The sequence below is a fragment of the Leptinotarsa decemlineata genome, unplaced genomic scaffold (genome assembly GCF_025532065.1).
Source record: "Leptinotarsa decemlineata unplaced genomic scaffold, Ldec_3_MD MMD2_tig00000010_RagTag_RagTag, whole genome shotgun sequence".
In the NCBI taxonomy this organism is placed as follows: Eukaryota; Metazoa; Arthropoda; class Insecta; order Coleoptera; family Chrysomelidae; genus Leptinotarsa; species Leptinotarsa decemlineata.
This window is the reverse complement of record NW_027412538.1, coordinates 7,063,356-7,082,871: the sequence shown is the minus strand read 5'-3', so window position 1 is coordinate 7,082,871 and position 19,516 is coordinate 7,063,356. Positions and strand designations below refer to the sequence as shown.

The following is a 19,516-nucleotide window of genomic DNA, read 5'->3' as shown; positions in this document are numbered from 1 at the left end:
ATGAAATGTGTTCAACAGCAATGAAACTAGTAAAATTTCATTTTGTAAGTTGCTCAACTGATAGTAAAATTTCAGAAGTTGCCGAATCTAAAAAACTCGAGAACTGTCAGTCTTTCTTTTTTTTCCAGAACAAATCATTTCTATTGATAAGACCTGCGTATATTCAATATGCCTAAAACATTGTCGAACCAGTCTCAACAAATAGTAGCGTCTTTAGTAGACTACTTTGAAAGAGAACGTGAGAATTGAGGACCTTTACTTCCACTAACTTACGTTAGAGACGTGGGTTATATTAATTATATTATGTAATTACCTTTCCTAAATATATACCAACTAAACAACAATTGAACAGCGACTAAATCTAACAGAGGTGAAGTACTATTCAGCAATCCCTCGAAACAGCGAAGGGTGAAACCAGTGGTAGATATTTGTAATGCATTGTTTGGAACCTTCGTTGTAGTAATGAATATTACTGGAGTTTTTTTCCAACACCAAATTGTGATTTTCAACACCTCGACACGTGTTTCGATCACCAAGTGATCATCTTCAAGAGGAAGGTTAAACCTCCTTTTGAAGATGATCACTTAGTGATCGAAACACATGTCGAGGTGTTAGGTGTTGGGAAAAAACCCCAGTAATATTCAGTGGTTGATATTGATGATTTCGATCAAACTGCCATTCGAAATGTGATCTATGATATGTATAAAACCAGTAAGTATTATGTATTGATTTATTCAATATAAAATATTTGACGACAACAATAATTTCAGGGAAACATATCAATTTGAAAACTTTGAAAGATGAACTGGAAGAACGTGATATTTTCAAATATTGTAAGACATATTTATGGAGAATTCTGAAGAAAATTGCGTTTACATACAAAAAAGTTGATCTAGGTCGTGGTTTGATGGAGCTGCCTAGTATTGCAATGAAACGTATACACTTTTTACATGATTACATGAAACTTAAGAAAGAGGGTTTACGCCAGCTTTAGACACCTCAAACCATTCGATATACCTAATAAAACATAAAATTATATTGGGATAGAGATGTTGGGTATGACAAGGAAAATGTTCAGTCTCTTATAATAAATTTAAATTCCGATGATGATTATAACGATGATGATGACGAGTTGTAATTAAAAAATATATACAATTGAACGAATTTAAATAAAATATTTTATTTTTCATTGCTTATTATGAAAAAAAGGTGAAGTGCCACTCTAATTGTATTTAATGGAAAATGCATGTTGTAAGAAACAGTTATTTAATCTGTACCTCATAAGGTACTACCGCATCAACCATGAATTCTACTCACATTCTCACCAACATTTCAATTCATTTCTCTCTGAAGCAAAGTTTCACGATGATTGAAATGCTTCCTGAAGTGTACGGGGTGCAGACAATAATTTCTGGTTCGCATTTTTCGTACAGACCTCAAAATAAACCTCATTCTTTCTCGGAGAACATTTCAACTTCCTTCCAGTAATTGAATGTACACCGAAGCAAATAAATATGAATGCACTCGTTAAAATAACGTCCCTATTCGCGAAAATTTACGAGTAGGTAACGTCGAGCGGCAAGCGGTAGGCTATACGTAGCAGCGCCTTCTCTGTTTGTTATGTCTGCGGTTAAAAGGGCTATAAACATCTCGAATAGCATCGTCAGCGTGAATGTCGACATTTGGAGAACGGGCGCCGCGCGTTTACACTTGTTCTATTTTGTTTATGTAAATTTGATGCCGCTACCATCAACAACCACCACGGCGTTGCCACAGCTGCAAATTGACATAAGAGCTCGCTTCCGCATACGGGTTGCTCTCGCAATTATCCTGGATAGAGGATCACGGGAACCCTTTTCTTGGAAATGAGATTACGAGAGTGTGCCTGATAAACTGTGTTTGATAGTTTTTTAAGGACAAGACACAAGCACTACAGGAAAATCCTTAAAGCGCTCTCAGAGCGGTGCCTGTGCGAAAGTAGCGATTAACATTGGATTTGTATCTCTGGAGATTAAATCCATTTGGAAAAACGTCCCCAGGAAGTTTATTCCATACAAACGCAGTTCTCCAGATGAAAGAGTTCTTGAACAGTGAAGTTCGAGGTGTACTGCGTTGAACCTCAAAACAATGAGCAGCCACAGTCCGTCGCGTATTTCTGATATGTACCGCTCTTGATGGAATCAAATGTGCCAAGTAACTTGAACACCTCCCATGAAAGTATCTATAGAAGAGAGACAAATCTGCAACCTTTCTTCGATGTTCCAGGTTATCGAGGTTGCACATGATGTTAGAGTCTAAAATAAGGCGGATGACTCTTAATGACATATTGGTGTCCATTTTAACCCCCAACAAACTTATCGAAGCTGAAAGCGGAATTGTCTGACCTGACATTATTATATCCGGTTCGGAGACATTTATCTTCTCGAAGAAAACCGATGTCTGATGATTCTGTTGTCTAAGATTTCACATCACCAAAGTGAGGTAAGAAATTTGTGAAATAGTTATGAGAGTTGTCTCGAGGAGTGTGTCGGTCAAACTGAACAAGTCATTGAAACTCGTTTCATATAACATGCTGCACATGAAAACTATTAGATATGGATGGGCGGAGTAAGAGTTGAGGATTCGTAAAGTTTTTCTCCTGATGACGCCAACTCGGTTGCTGAAATACGAGTCGGGAATATTGTTGGGTTTAGTTTACGTCGGAAGTTACAGATCTATTTTCCAGTATTAGGAATATTCTGTAATGATATAGACTCTGACAAAACATAATAAAAAGGAGATTTTTCAGCAACTCAGGAAAACCGGAAATCACGTGACATACGAGGGAAATGTCAGATTAAAAATTTGGAAATGAAATTATTGATTTTCGGAATCGAAAATAAAAATGTATCTGTTGTGGTAAATTGAAAGAGACATAATAAAATCGTTAGAATCAGTTTGAAATAAGAAAATGTTTGAAGAAAGAGATGTGAGAATTAGGATATTAAGGAATAAGTAAGGATAGACAAAAATTTGTGAATAGATGAAAGACAAAATGGCTGAATTTAAATGTTTGTGTCAAGATTGTAAGTGGATAAGAATTGTAGATATGAAATTTGAAAACTTGAAATTGTAAAAATATTGGTTGGTAAACGAGGGAAGTGGAGATTGCAGTTATTTTATCAACAACGAGGATTGTTTTCTCAGGAAAGGGAAACTACGTTTCACTGATGCTCCAAAAATCATGTAGAATTAATGAAAAAAACAAATCATAAAACATATATAAAACAAACTATTGATTAAAAAGGAACAAACATCAGTACAACTTCAGTTATCAGGGGTCTAGTTCCAGAATTTCCACTGAATAATTTATTAAAGGGGTGAAACCAGGTATTTATACCGAAGTTTTTCCAAAATCAGCTGATTAAATAAGACATTTCAGAGTGTAATTTGTTTTATAGACACTAGATGATATTTTCAAATTGCTGAGTTGCTCGAAATTTATTTAATACAACACTTAGCAACTAACGCTCAATTCATTTCCGCTATTTGAATTTCTTGTTCAGCCGCTCGATTCACTTTATGAACTGCCCTCTTGCGTCAGGAAGACGTGTTTATATAATGTAACGGTCCTTTCTAGAAATCTGTAGTCGGTTCGGTGATAGAGTGTTACCGGCGATTCTCGACTGCATTCTTTCGCAGTGATGTCATGTGTTTGTTCGATGAGTCGGCCAGCATATCGGTCAGGGGCGGCTTGAGATTCGTTACAATATTACTAAATTTCATGATTGATGTTCTGTGAGTTGAATAATTTTTGGAGTTTTTTACATAGTATTATTGAATTCTTATTTATTGGTATTTTGATTGTGTCTCCTCGAAATTTTATCAACAGGTACATCAACAGATCGAGTTGCTTCCACCTGAGATGTTGAGGAATATTTCTATATATTGATATATTGGAATATAAAGTCAACGAAAGAGTCTTCGAATTGAAAATATAACATTGATAATCAATAAAATCGACAATTGTTCTATAAAAATAAAATTCACACAACATAAAATTTATCAGCATATAATAATTTGTATATAATGATAAAGTATACTCGCTATATCTAGTTGAAACACCAAAAATTTGCCATTGAAAATGCTTCGAAGGCAGGTGCTATTGATTGCCACGTGAATATTAAAATTTCGTTGAAATATGATTCAATTTCAAACCTACTCTTGATAGAATATTCGGCAACACAGCGTCCTTTTATGTGTATGTAGATGTAGTCAAACCGCCGTCGAGGCGTGATTGAAAGGACCTTCGACAGCACTCCGCTGCCTTTTCGTAAAAAGCAATTTTTCGCATGGCCGAATATTAATTCTTCACATAAACTTCATGAACGCTTCTCGGAAATCTGATAAGGGTGAGATTTGGATGTTGGATTTGCGATCCTTTGTCGGTGAGATGGGAATTCGGAATATAGTGTTAACAAGACAATGCTTGAACACTTTGAGAATAACTCGTTCCAGATGATAGACACGGCCAGGATCTTGTTACAGAAAAGCAGAGTGTGATGAGAATACTTTCGGAACTTTTGTTCTGGTAAACAATGACATTGTTCATAACATCAATTTGGAGAATCGGTATATAAGTAGCTGATATTTATACTCAAGAATGCCATGTGGAATTACTTTATCGAAAGCAAGACTAAGGATATTTTCCTTGATGTGACAATGTCAAAACATTTGTTTGAAGGTGATTGACAATGTTTCGTGATGAATTTCACTGGTTCGGACTTCCATTGTCTATTATATAAAATGATTTGAAATCCCTGAAACAAGTAAAGAAGAATATTTAAAAAAAAATGTTGAAAATAACAATTATATTAAGCAACAATAAACCTGAAATGAAATGATAGTGAAATAACCTACAAGTAAAAATATAATAATTGAATAAATAAAAATTAAAGGAATGCAAAAAGAAAATGATAAAAAATAAAAAGTGTAGAGATTCCAAGTCACGTTAGTTCACGACGTTTCGATTGTTGGTATCTACAATCGTCTTCAGGTGATGACCCGAAGGGGAGTGTTGAAGGGGAGTGTTGCTACTCTGCTGATCGGTGCTCTCACTCACGCCGCCAACTACGCGCAACCTATCTCTTTCTATTTGAAATAATTTTTTTTTTCATGTTTGCCGGGAATTAAACCCCAACAAAACTGTGTGGCTTTTGTAATTAATTTTCTGAATATTTGATTGAGTAGCTGTTGAAATTTCATAATGAATCAAACATTTCATTTTGTTAAAAAAAAAAAACTTTGAGGGAAATTAATTATACGTAAACACTCTCCAAAGTGTCTGCCATCTTGAATTATAATTAAAAATTAACTAATCTTTCGGTTAATGTTTGTTGGTCTGTGAATCAAATACTTATTTTGGCTTATATTTTTTTACACCTTTCTATTATGCGCAGTACCTGGTGTCCCGGGCAGGGTCAGGCAAACACAGGTTTTCGTACTTCTTATTCCATAGATACTAACTAGCCTTGCAAAATTTCAGGGTGCATCAAACACTTCATGAAACATGCGTCAGTGGCTCTTGGACTATATTGTGATTGGGTAATTCTGCTGTGGAGCGATCTTCTTATTATCGATTGGGATGAATTTTATCGAATGAATGACCGTGCGGACGTGGAATTAAGAGCTTTTCACGAATTTGCGTAGTAGCAGGCCTTAGTAATCTACACATCACTAGCAGCTAGATAAGTACCGATTAGAAGTTTTATTAATGGTGTTGTTTTTGCGGGATTCTGACATTAATGTTTACGAAAGCAATGAACCCACGCTGAATAGGTGTTTCCGAATAGTTTTGTCTTCGCCTTTGTATAAGCGTTTAGTTTGTAGTATAAGTGAAGAATAAATCCGTTGAACAGGCGTACTTTGGAGAAGCAACATTCAACGTTTTTATTCTTGTTCCTTTGTCGTATTCCACCTTGCTGTTTTCGCGTATCTGGATTGTTTAGTAGTTTCATTTCAGGTTTTGGCTACTCCGTGCACAAGAAACTACTTGGCGCCCTTGTTATCATTTTTTTTGTACATATTTATACATATCTGTCGAAATTAACCCACGTCCCTTACGAGCAAGCACATTACTTGCCGTACACAAAAAAAAGGATAGAAGTGTTATTCCTAATGTTTTAGAAATAAATGTCTCTGAGATTCAACTTTTTTTATTATTGAATTTAATGTAATAAAGTAACATCAAAAAAAAATAGAAAATTCAAATATTACTACAAGCTGAAAATTATAAAAAATTATTAACAGAAAATGAAAAATTAAAATTAAAAGATTCCAAACCAGTGACAACTGTTATCACCCGAAGACGATTGTGTATACTAACAATCGAAACGCCATAACGTAACTTAGTTTGGAATCTTTTGATTTAAATTTTTCATTTTTTGTTAATAATATTTTTTAATTTTCAGCTTGTATCAATATTTGAATTTTTTATTAATTTTTGTTGTTGCTTGTATGTTATTTCTTTGCAATTTCAGTTGTTTATTAAAATTGTTATTTTTTTGATGATCTTTTGATTTATTTTTTTAATTTTTTTACAAATTTTTCCAGGGATTTCGAATCAATTTATATTATATTAAATAATGGGAGTCCGAACTGATGAAATACAATGTCAAACATGTTTTGACATACATTCCCCACACATTTCACCATCAGCGAAAACTTTTACGTTTCTACAAGATCCTACTTGCCTTATTCCTTGGTAGTTTTTAGCGTTTAGTTTGTCTTACTTTAATTTTCTATATTTTTTTAAATAAATCCAAGAGAAGTCAGCTCATATAGGACACCATTCGAATACTTTTGTGTATGGTTAGTTGCCAGCTCCAAATTATTGGGGAATTTTAAATATCTCACCTTCCATTTGTCCGATACAGGAGGTGTATTCAATTCGATTGGTAAAACCAAGCACAATTCTTTTCAACGATAAGGCTTCAGTTCGATATTTTTTTTCTGTGAAGGTGGTTGTGAAGGGACAGAGTTTTTGGATTTGATTTCTTCCTCCTGTTGAAGTTGATAATTGATCTTTCTGAATTGAGTAGAATAATATTCTGGCTATTTTGTACACTAGCCCTGGAAATTCCAGTTTTTTGCTTAATCAAACCACGAGGCTCCCGGTTTTTGATAGATAAACCAATGCCTACCCTCTTCAGAGGTAAGTCTTTGAGAAGCCCCAGAAATTGGAGAATACTCTGGATACCTTTTTGTGTTAGGTTTGCTTTAACTAAAATTCAATTTTAGGGTTGTAGGATGACATCAGGCGAATAAGTAGTTTTTGTTGAAAAGAGTGAATCTAATCACTTTGCTGTTGCATATGCTCCATATGCTCGGCTGGAGGCTAGAAGTACAGAACTTTCTGATCTTTCCCTTTTCTTCAATTGTGGGGAGAACGTCCTTGGTGGTGTCCAGCTAGATAGTGTTCTACCTCCATTTTACTGTTATGTGAAGAGGACCAATAAGGCCAGAACTTATAATTTATTTCAACTTATAATGTTATTTTGAATCTATTCCAATTTTTTATAAAAAAAATATAGGGGAAGTGTTACATATAAATCTCTATAAAAAATCACGATTGTGATACTATAATGTTGTGAGCTGATGCATAGTACTATGGGTATTGGTATAGGATTTCCATATCACAGAAGCCTTTTGTTTCATATAACTTTAATATACTTGCATTTATTTCAGTTGTTCACTATTTATGCTATCAATTACCATCCAAACTCCACAAAAATACGTTCCCATCAATTATCTCCATTTAATTTCCCAGCTTCATAAATGGCTGCTACTTGTGATTTAACAAAGTTGGGTGGCGCCCACTTCAATGTTGATTTGAATTTGATGAAAATAATCTTTTAACAAACCCATAGTGCTCTCCGGCCAAAAGCTGCCGTTCGCAAATAAATGTACAGCGGATTATTGACTTATCAATAATTTGCTTTTGAAAGTTGAATTTGAGCATATTCAATTTGTTGAGTTGAATTTGAATAGTTGAAATCCTTGAAAGAACAAATAAAATTGATGAATAAAATGAATAGCGGAAAGTAATATTACGCAAAAAACCCTGAAATGAAATTGAATAAATAAAAATCAGGCAAAAACTTGAGAACAATTAAAATTAAATTTGAAAGATTTCAAGCCAAGTTACTTCACGACATTTCGATTGTTTGTATTTTTTATTTTCATTTATTCAAATATAGGGATACATCCTTATATTCAAAAAAGATAATAATATTAAACAATAATATACATATGAAGCCAATAATGAAAAATTCCCACTAACATTTGTATCCTCAATCGTCTTCAGGTGATGACTGGACGAGTCCTCCGAGAGATGACCATTTATAAGTAATTCGAGTGCTTCTACCTATCCCCTCTTTCTTCTCTCCGCTTCAACGTTCAGTGGAGGATGACCATTTGGAGGGAGTTGGCTGAATGCGTCGTTGGACAGCATATATGCAGCTTCTTTGAACTTCCTCCTAAACCAATGTTCCTCCCTGTGTATGATCTCAGCTTGGGACCACTCGATGTTATGTTGATGAGTCCAAATATGCTCTGCCATTCCCAATTTGCTGGTTTCTCCTCGCTGTGGGCTTCTTTTGTGCTCCGTAATGCGGACTTTCAATGTCCTCTCAGTTTCACCGATATAGGATTTGCCGCACTCAAAGGGTATCCGATAAATGCAATTCTTGGAATCGTAGTCCGCCTTTGGATGCCTGGTTTTCGTGAGGCTCCCTCGGATAGTGTTTCCGGATCTGGAGCAAGGTTCTGGTATTGTACTTGGACCCAATTCTTCTTATCCTTTCTGAAAATCCTCTGATGTGGACAAGTTCAAGCTCTGGTTGTGATGGCTTCTCTTTTTTGTAAGGCTTTTGCTGTCTTTCGTATAAACACGAATTTGCCAAATTATTAAAATACGTCTTCGCCAAATCGTTGAAATAGACTCCGCCATATTTTCAAAATAAATTTCCACCAAAATTCAAAATGAATATTCGCCAAATTACAGAAATATCCCTTCGCCAATTTGTAAAAATGGTGTTTTGTCTCTTCACTAAGTAACGTTTTGGCCAAAAGTGAACAAACGTCAAATGTGTGTATAGCAACTGAAATGCAAATATTTTTTTAATGAATCATATTTACTTTGGGATAATGTTTCCTATAGTTTCATAATAATTGTGGTAAGATGATACATTTCCTTTGATAGTTAATTCCTTTACTTCTCAAACTATATTGCAAAAAATTAGGTAAAAATAAACTACGAAAAGAGGTGAATGGAATACAGATAACCAGCCATGTTCAACTTAGATTTGTCAAGATGATGAAAAATATGAAATTGGAATATATTGATAATTTACACGGTTTTTTATAATTGAATGGTGATCCTGAAAGACGGTTATCCCTGGATGAATAAAAAATTTGTATATGTATTATCTTGTTTGTTTGATAACCTATTTATTTTGTAGAAATTCAGTAGGATGAGAAAATAACTTTTGTATGATTTCAACTAATTTTCTTATTTATTATGACCGGTTTCTCAGTTGAAATGTCCTAAAGTCCCTAAATATACTGCTATACCTGCGATAGGTACCTGAAATAACAAATATTACCTCAATTATCAATAACAATAACTATTTATCTTTCATAATATTTGAAGATTTCAGCTACCAATGCATCCCAAACTATGTAGGCAGCTATAGCTACCTGCTATGTTAGATGTAGCCTGGGAATTCTAGGTCCTCTAACTGGAACCACAAATGTGCGGTTGGCTCCTGTTGTTAACTCCGTGCGTGTGTGTTGTTTCCTGCTTTCGGCAAACAAGTGTTGCCCATCTTTATACTTGGCTGCAACGCGCTGATGAGGCCAATAGCAAGAAACACGTGTCCGTGGTCTGTCTCACTTTTTGCAGTGTTGTGTCCACGAATTGTTTCATTTTTTGATTTGTATCATGCACACTCGATAAAATATCTATTTGTATTCATATCCTGAACCCGGATGTCACCCAGGTAGCTATAGCTGCATGACATCCTCTTGAAGATGATCACTTGGTGATCGAAACATGTGTCGAGGTGTTAAAATAATGGTATGGTGTTGGGAAGAAACTCCAGTAATATTAAATAGTACACCAAAGGTTCAAAACAGTGCATCATAAATGAATCTAGATATATTTTGGAATATAAATAATTATTGATATTGATAATTCAGGTAACATTCATTTTTCCAGGTATCTATCACAGGTACCTGACTGTATCATTGTATATTCAAAGACTTGTGACATCAGTTCACTTAAGAATGGGTTAACATACGGAAACCAGTCGTAACAAATAAAAAACTTGGTAGGAATCAGGCATAAGTAAATTTCTTTATCCTATATGTATATCCTATATGTATCCTATATGTATTACCCAAGAAACACTTAACCTAAGAAACGTAGTTTTTGAAATTTGGAGTTAAACTTCGTTCCACCTATGGAATATTTCTGAGTTATCTTAATTTTGAGATATATTTTTTCAGTTGAATTCTCATCATGAATTGATGTATTCCGGATGTAAGTAATGCCCAGTGTATCAAGTGATTACTATCGCAATTTTCCAGTTTCCTAGCCCGGCTACATGATGGTAATTAGACCGACACGTGATATGTTGGTAAAATTAATCAACCACAATTGCACATCTACAGGTAAGTTAGTGTTTCGGATACGATCTAATTTACAGGACTCCGATAAAGCGCTTAGTTGAATTCAAGCCACATATACGGAAATGTCCCAGTTGGAGATAATTAAGCTGAGATAGAGCTCCCGATGAAGATAACAAAAAAATAACAACTAGCTCAATAACGGTTAATGAATACTTGGAAACAAAATTTTGAGGTTAGGTTAGAAAAAAGTTGTTGACTTTCCACATCTCTATCTTTATATGAAAATTGTAGGAAAGAAGGATGATTAACTTGAGTTCGATCTTTCTCTTGAAGATGATCACTTGGTGATCGAAACACGTGTCGAGGTGCTGAAATAACGATTTGGTGTTGGGAAAAAACTGCAGTAATATTCATTACTACACCAAAGGTTCCAAACAGTGCTGCATCACAAGTATATTATATTAAAATAGCCACATTCTGAACGGCGGATTAGGTTATTGATAGAAGTGAATTGATATTTTATTGTGAAATTTTCAGCGCTCGTATATATCGTATTAGGAGGATTAAAATATAATCGTCATCTTGAAAAATTCAATTAACAGTCTTCTGCTGTCGATCTACTTGAAACATTTGAAAATATTCAAAGGCACTATCCGGTAAATTTGCATTTGCCGACGAATAGCAATGAAAGACTGACAAGTCGTCAATATGAAATAATGCGAAAACTATGCCACATACTGGATCCTCTTGATGATGATGATGATGATTCAAAGGATACTATCCAGGTACTATTCAGAAGTTAGTCAGAAAACAAAGCTGTAAATTCACTCACAGATTAATATACCCTCAGGTCAAACAACCAGAAATCAAGAAATGGGTAACTTGTAACATATTTTGGAAAAAAACAGAGATAATTGCGGGTTTCTTCAGAAAAAACAATGTGTAAGTTGCATTCAGACCACATGTCAAGTTATCTGATTTCCTTTTCAATACCAAAGATGAGGTGGACAAGTTGGAGAACTTTGGAGTTTATAAGCTCAACTGTCCGGAGTGTTATAGTGTTTATGTGGGACAATGTGGTCGAAATTTCCAAAAACGGTACGCTGAACATGAAAGGTCCTTCAGACTGAGAAAATATGATTTGACTTTTTCAAACTATTCCTTGGCATGCAACCACAAGTTCCAGAATCTATACGATACGGAAATTTCGCACTATGCAACGAAGGGTTGTAAACTCAATTATTTAGAATCCTTGCAAATTCATAAGCATAAACATTATGAGTGAAACCTGTTAAATGATCAAATCGATTCAAATGACTCACCGGTTTTCAAATAAGCATATCCGCATTGTAACTAGTACCAAAATTCAGGAGCTCAATCAAGCCAAGTACCTCTATTATTACCTACAGGGGTGCTATATAAGGGCTGATGTTATCAACCATTGTTACTTTAATGTATACTTCTGAAAATGTCCTTATAGCATGAAACTGCTGTAACTTTAGTTACAAATAAAAGTGGTGAAAAACATTATGATTTCCTACCACGTAGTAACAGCTACATCCATCAATTCATTTGAAGAATACCTCAGAAAACATTTTGAGATTTGAATATTTCCGTTAGTTTCAAACCTATTCTGTTTTTTTCTGTGTAATGTGATTGAGCAAATATGTCACCTAGAATATGTGTGATTCAATTTGATTCATCCGCATATGAATTTCAGAACATGATAGACAATATATTTTTCTTTGATGTCTCTTATACTTCTCACGGACTTAAGTAGCAGAGTAAAAAACTATTTGTGTGACTTTGAATTCATTAAGTTAGATATTTTCCCATTATCAATAGAGAAATATACTTATACGGTCAGTACATCAATCGACAAACGACAAAAAATAGGTAAAGGCTAAAACACATTTATGTTTCTGAGAATGAAAAAAAATTGGTAAAAACATTTGCAACAATGATGCAAGTCGAATTCATTTCATTCACCTTATTGTGTGATCCTTCCTATATCACAGCTTCTGGAATGAACATTATTATATCATTTATAGCACCTCCTGCGAAAAACATATCAAAACCGCAAAGAGTCTTCCAAATTGCCGTTCCATGAATTGAATAGAGTAACTTTTAATTGTGCGGCTAGAAACGAATTAACAGTTACCTGGAGTTTAGTTCATTTACACAGAATGCGGGATTAGAGGATGACAGTGAGCGAAGCTACTGGCAAGTCTGGATTACAGCAAGATTTGTATTGCCCCATTAATCCCAACTCCGAAGGGAGACAATAACACAAATTACGATGTAGCGAAGGTATGCGTTTGGAAACCGACAATATTTACCTATTGGTGATGAAACTATAAACGAAATTGAAAACGGTTGAAGGGTGTTCAAATTGTTGAAAACCGAAAATAACGATTCTATAAACAACTCTGTGAATTATCATTTATAATGATTTTATGTCATCCACAAAATTTATACCTATTGTGAACATAATTTTTCCACGTTTGGAAATCTGAAGCAAATGAACTTTAAACGTTCAGGCCAGTCTCCATATACCTACACAGTAGGTTTAATGGACTCACGCCTATCAGAAAACAACTACTCCCCTGGCTATTACCACGAAGGGCGTTGGATTATATCCGACAGGCGTCAGTGCAGGAATCTTCACAGAAAATTTCCTGCATATGCAATTGGCAATACAACTGAAAGAGTCGACCCTCAATTTTGGATCGAGCACACTTGCGGACCGGTTTCGGGCTCATTAGCCACTCGTCAGTGCAAGATAGTGACCATCATCGACCTATAGTCAACGATATTCCAGAATTGAAAATCGGAATTCTTTCAGAGTATTTCATTCCTCTTTCGAAGTTGGAGCGAACATCACAAAATGTCACTCCATCTAGTGGACGAGGTACTAACCAACTGCATATCCGAAATTTGCCCGATTCCTCTGAATAAGGAAGAAAAACTTTCTTATTAGTCAGTGGGCTATGCTTGAAGACTGGCAGTCAACAAATCTAAAGCAAATGATCTTTAAACGTTCAGGCCGGTCTTCATATACCTACACAGAAGGTTTAATGGACTCACGCCTCATTAGTACCAATCTGGATAATATTCCGAGATAACGAGAAAAAACACCCAATTCAATCATATTATCACGACTTCATAATATAAAAATTTTCCAAGGAACCATAACCTTATTCAACAACCAGAGCCCGAATTTTTTTGCGAAGAAAAAAGCTCTCCTAGGTTGTCGACCGTGATACATTTTGCTCAGTCTGGTAGGACTTGATCGGCGATTAGTACGTCAGGCTTTGGAATAGGCGAGTCTACTGTGACACTTTCAGGTAGAAGCCCTACCAAGACTAACTGCATCTACCTGCCAGGAGACGCTGTCTTGATCTTCTCAGATAGCTCGTAGCCGTACCTTCAGACTGAAGAGATTCCAATTGGTTGGTCGACATTTCAAATGAACTCAACTATTATTCGAATTTCTATCGCCTTATTAGATCGCTCCGCGTACCGCACTGTAACTTCCACTTGACTGTTTTGATGGGCGATGGGCGAACATCGAAATTCGCGCGCTCCCAGCTACGTCACAATTGGTTTATGGCTATCAGTGGCGCCGGGCGTTATTTTCTTCAGAGCATGATTTACAGTTGGGGTTGAGGGATGTTCAAGATACAAGATTTCCACTTTGATGCCTGCAGTAACCTTTCCATATGATGACATTTGTAATTGAGCTATACCTGACGATATATTGGATTCAGCCATTCATAATTGTTTCGCCCCTGGTACAAGTACAGCTGTTGGCGTTCATTAACCTGTTCAATGGCAGTTTATTTACTCTCTTGATGATTCTGATGCTCATGAAATTGGTGTGAGGTGGATTGATCAGATAGGCTGCTCCTGACGAGGCGATGAGTCTCCTCCTTGCTGCACCACCTAGCATTCTAGGTTTGTTAACAGCTTCAAGAGTTGAAAAACTGAAAAGTCTCTGTCTCGTGTTCCGATGGAAGTATGTAAGGGGTCGTTTAGTCAAGGTTCTCCTCCTCTGTATAGAAAGATTCTGAATTTTTGGTTACTTCAGGGCCCAGGAGTAGATATGTCAGAGCCTTGCTCCACTGGACTCAGAGTCATTCATATTTCCTGCATGGATACACAGTCCTTAGGATGAGGCGTCATTTGGGAGGACTCTTTCCTCAATTGGTGTATTCTAACGCCTCCTGCTACAAGGCGTAATAAAAAGTACCTTGTGTCTATAGAATACAAATATCGTTTCAAACATTGGAATATGTTTGAAATAAGGTTTATCTTGATCTGTGTTTTGATGTATATCTTTTGGATAGGATGATTTGTAAGAAAATAGTATGAAAACACTGAAAAATCAAAACTCGGAGATCTTCGATCGAAAGTATCCCTCCTCGCTTATTATCTCATTTTCGCAATGTCCGGTGTTAATGTTATTGTACATCAGTGTTGCCACAAGCCATTTTTTCATCGAGGTAGATTTCTGGAAGGAAGTGAGGTAGAACCGGGGTGGATCCATATTCACATGATGACACCATGATGACACCGCGATAAGTTCCTGAACTGAACACGACGGCGATAACCAAGGGCCGCATTCCATGATTTCTATTCGTCACCGTAACATGACTTCAAATTTAATTTTATGACTCTTCAACCAATCACAAAACTCGGTTAGTAAAAATTATCCAATACGAAACGCCAAGTGTGCAGTCCACACATAGAAATGCTGCCGGTTCATTTCTATGTGTTGGTTTTTATGACCTTTGAGGGTGCTGGAAACTTTAATAGTGTACAATATCGGTTACATACGACTACACATATACGGTTACGACTATACATATATTTACATCACAGACTGAGATTGCACATAATATAAACATTTCCACATTTACGTTCTCAACTTTAACTAAAAATGTCGAATGTCATGTTACAAACATCAAATAACATTTCACACGGCATCATTGGAAGAGCAGAAGAGTATTGTAGTGTAACTCAGTACTCAGTCACAGAATATCGGAACTATCGGTGTAAGACATCGACATAACCTTAATATGTCTTACAGTAGGTAAGTCATAACCCAAGGAACCGCCGCCAGCGGCGCCAGACACTCAGTCTACGCCAACGTTGTCAAGGCTACTCGGCTCGTGTAACGCGGTAGATTCAAAATCAAACCTAAATATTTGTTCATTTTTTCAATTTTTATTTTACATTCTTTTGTTTTATATCTGAGCGGAATAGATTTACTTAAGGGGAGCGAGACGGTGAAATTGAGTTCAAGAGGGGTAGAACTACCCCGTACGGGGTAGCTGTGGCAACAGTGTTGTACATGTGTGTTGAGTTGGCAATACTTGTCAGTTGGTAATATTGTAATAATATTGGTTTACTTCTCCCTTTTGCTCGTTGATGTTCGACCAAGGCAGTCGATTATTAAAGAACCACAGAAGTGATATCGTGTTTTATTGGAAATTAGCAATTAACAAAAATATATAATCCCAAAGAAGTCACACCAGTACCAATTTATTCCTACGCTAGTGTTACACTACATGTAACCCAGTTTTGTGTTGTTCCATATCGCACTAATTCAATTTCAATTTATTCATAACCCGTCATTATCAGAGTCAAATAATTCGTCAGATTCCTGAACGGAATCATTTATTTCTCCGATAATAGTAATGTCAAGTGCCGGAACGTAAATTTCGGTCTGAAAAACAAACAAATTACGTATAATGGAAGCACGCAAAACCAAAATTAATAGGCGAAATGTGCCCTTCGTGCTAGTTATTTAATAGTCCCCACAAATAATTGTCAAAACGCACATTTTGCATAGTTATCGGGTCAGAACATTCATCAATTTCAATTATCATACATATGAAAATATTGAAAAAATATACACGGTGATTTTTTATGGCACATTGCAATCGTTATACATACAGACTAGAAAATATATTTGAACTAGTTTTTGCCCGCGGCTTTGCCCATGTAGAATTTGTTTTGTCACATTACATTACGTGACAGACCTTTCCAAACAAATAGTAACAATATTTTTTTATCAACCCAACTTCAAAACTGACGAAATTCAATACAATCTCTATTTTTCCCCCCTTGAGATGACAGTTCCTGATTTCCTTTCCTGATACTTATTCACGCCATACAAAGAACCTACCTGCATACTTCAAGACTCTAGGTTCAGTAGCTCATTCGGCTGTACGTTAATATAAGAGGGGGCAACAGTTGGTATTTTATATTTTAACTTTAAAAATACAGTAACTGGAATTCGGAGAATCGAATTATGTTACCAATGAGAAAATTCGCAAAACTAACACAACCGTCAACGACGTCAGTCCTCATGTGTCTGCCCGCGTTCGTGTCGTGTTCTCGACGATGACGCTTCATTGCTTAGACCGCCTCTCTACACCCGCACATCGTTTTCCGTCGTCTTACAGTAGACGCGAAGCGTAATGGCTTACTCCATTGCTTCAAGTTGACGATTCGTCCAAATAACTTAGTGTAAGAGACGAAGTTCATCTATTTTAAATACTCAAAACGACAATTGTATCAATTTTTATAAGATTTTGACAGATTTTCTGATATGTGCATTGAAAAAAAGTATCCAGTTTAATTATATTTATGGCACAGTATTTTACATACAGTGGCTACCATATAAGAGGTAGATATATTCTATCGCGGACTTTCAGTTAGAACTATTTAAGATGAACAATTTTAAGATACATTATCTGCATTAACTCCAACGGCAGCGCACGCCGAGATAGCTCTGAGGGAGCAAGAATTTTCCCGACTTACTTAATATTTTATACAGGTGCAAAAGGCACACATTTTTTTTCAAAAAGATCTATTTGAAAGTTGAATGTTCCATTCAATTCTATCTGTTAAGAAAATACAAAATACTTCCATTCCATGGACAAAATATCCATCTCCAGAACGTGAAAAAATTGGTTATGAACAGAAATCAAAATATATCTAAAAACTGTATCGTAGAGAGATAGACACGTATAAGAAAAAATATATTACGAAATGAGTTCTCAAAATATTCATCTGTCAAAACTACCTATACGGTAGATTTCGGTGAATGCCTGCAGGAAAAACAACTACTTCCCCGGCTGATATCATGCTGGATATTGAATTATACCTCGCAGATGTTTCTCGTTCATTCAGCAGCAGCACCATGCTGAATCTATTCGAGTAGATCACCTACATACCGATTTTGAGGTATTACCTTCCATCAGTGCAGGAAATATTCGACCCAAACAGCAAAGTGCCAGATGGGAATCCATTATTTTGAGGCGGCTCGACTGCATGTATGACACTTTCGTCTAAGAGGAAGATTGTTAACTAGAAACAGCTCCATTTCGTGAATGAAGCCACAGGCGGAAAAGAAACATCCCAGCAGCAGGACCATGCTGAAAGTAACAGCAGTGGCAACCCTGTGTATTGCTGGACCAACTCTCTTTGAATAATAAGACTCAGTCATCTCTTCTTACGAAGACGCTATCTATGCGATGGACAGAAGATTCAATCCACGTATATTGAAGAGGAACGAGGATCCCCAATGCGATCACTTCTAATTAGAATCGACCTGTATATTTCACAACAGTTTCCACTGTAAGGCAAATAGATGAAACCAGTGCCCAAACGAAGCATCCGTGATTCAACACCAGATGGCGCCAAATCATCATCAGCGATGCTATGCTAAACCACGAATGCAATTTTACAATATTATTTTCATTGAATAATAACATCATCTACTTACAATCAGTAATTCATTGATGAGTTTTAAATCAGATCCAAAGTGACGCAAACAGTGCTATTTCCGTTGAGCACTGATTGAAAATACCTCATAAACGGGGAAAGTATATAATTTCTCTACATAATAGTTCGGTACTTACGATGTATATCTAGTTTCCATCCATCTTCAATACCACTATCTTGTATCTGTGGTTGCTGTCCTCTGCATGACAAGTACTTTCCACCATCTTCTACAGTTGGAACGAATGTTAAAACGCTTGTTGTGGTATTACGATCTGGACTGGTCTGTAACAAAAGTAGATTACATAAGTGAAAAATCTAGTTTGTTTGATGAATATCATAATATGTCTCTTCTCAAATTGTTTCGAAAGCACATAATAGCCATTTTGAGTAGTGAAAATAATGACAGTGTTTTTTTTCAGCTCATTCACAAAGATTGTTATCCAATCTTCAGAATCACTGACTTACAACTTGCCATGGAAGTACTTATCGGTAGGTATCTGAAGGAGTTTCGAAAAATTACCTCGTCTATCTGACGAGAGAGGGGGAGCCTGCCTGCTGGTGCCGTATGCGTGAGAAAAAAGGAAGCCAGACAGACAGGCGCCGTAACGAATTATGCAAAGAAGCGGTTCACCCTCTCATAAGAAGTTATCACTTCTAGGAACAATCATAAGACTGAAAATTCGTAACTGAGTCTACAGAACGTTATCAAGTTATAACTGTACAAGTAGTATTGAAATTTTGGGCAGGAAGTTTCAGGTTTGTGTGGAGAGTTGAAACGAATTTTCTTCGTAGAACGAGCGATATATTGAGATGCCTTCTTGTTCGATCACAATATTTGAGAAATTGACGCCCTTTACACCGTATAATTTGAAATACTATCATAGGAGTTACAAAACTATTCAAGCGACCTCAAACTTCCATGCGACACAAGTGATGAAAAAAGTTTGCAACTGCGTCAGTTTTATTTCACTTTGAAGGTTGAGGTGCTACTTTTCTTTTGTATTCGTTGTCTTCAGGTAGATAAGACCTCACCTATCTTAAGACTGAT

The 19,516-nt window shown here is 36.0% G+C and overlaps 1 protein-coding gene across 3 annotated transcripts in view; it reads right to left on the bottom strand.

Annotated features, from left to right (window-relative positions):
- Positions 1 to 19,516, bottom strand: part of LOC111507349 (nephrin) — an 862,168-nt gene that overhangs the window by 69,513 nt on the left and 773,139 nt on the right. For all 3 annotated transcript variants that reach the window (XM_074171299.1, XM_074171300.1, XM_074171301.1), the window contains exon 7: positions 18,606 to 18,750. In XM_074171299.1, the coding sequence (XP_074027400.1) occupies positions 18,606 to 18,750 (145 nt within the window). The remainder of the gene's footprint in view (positions 1 to 18,605; positions 18,751 to 19,516) is intronic.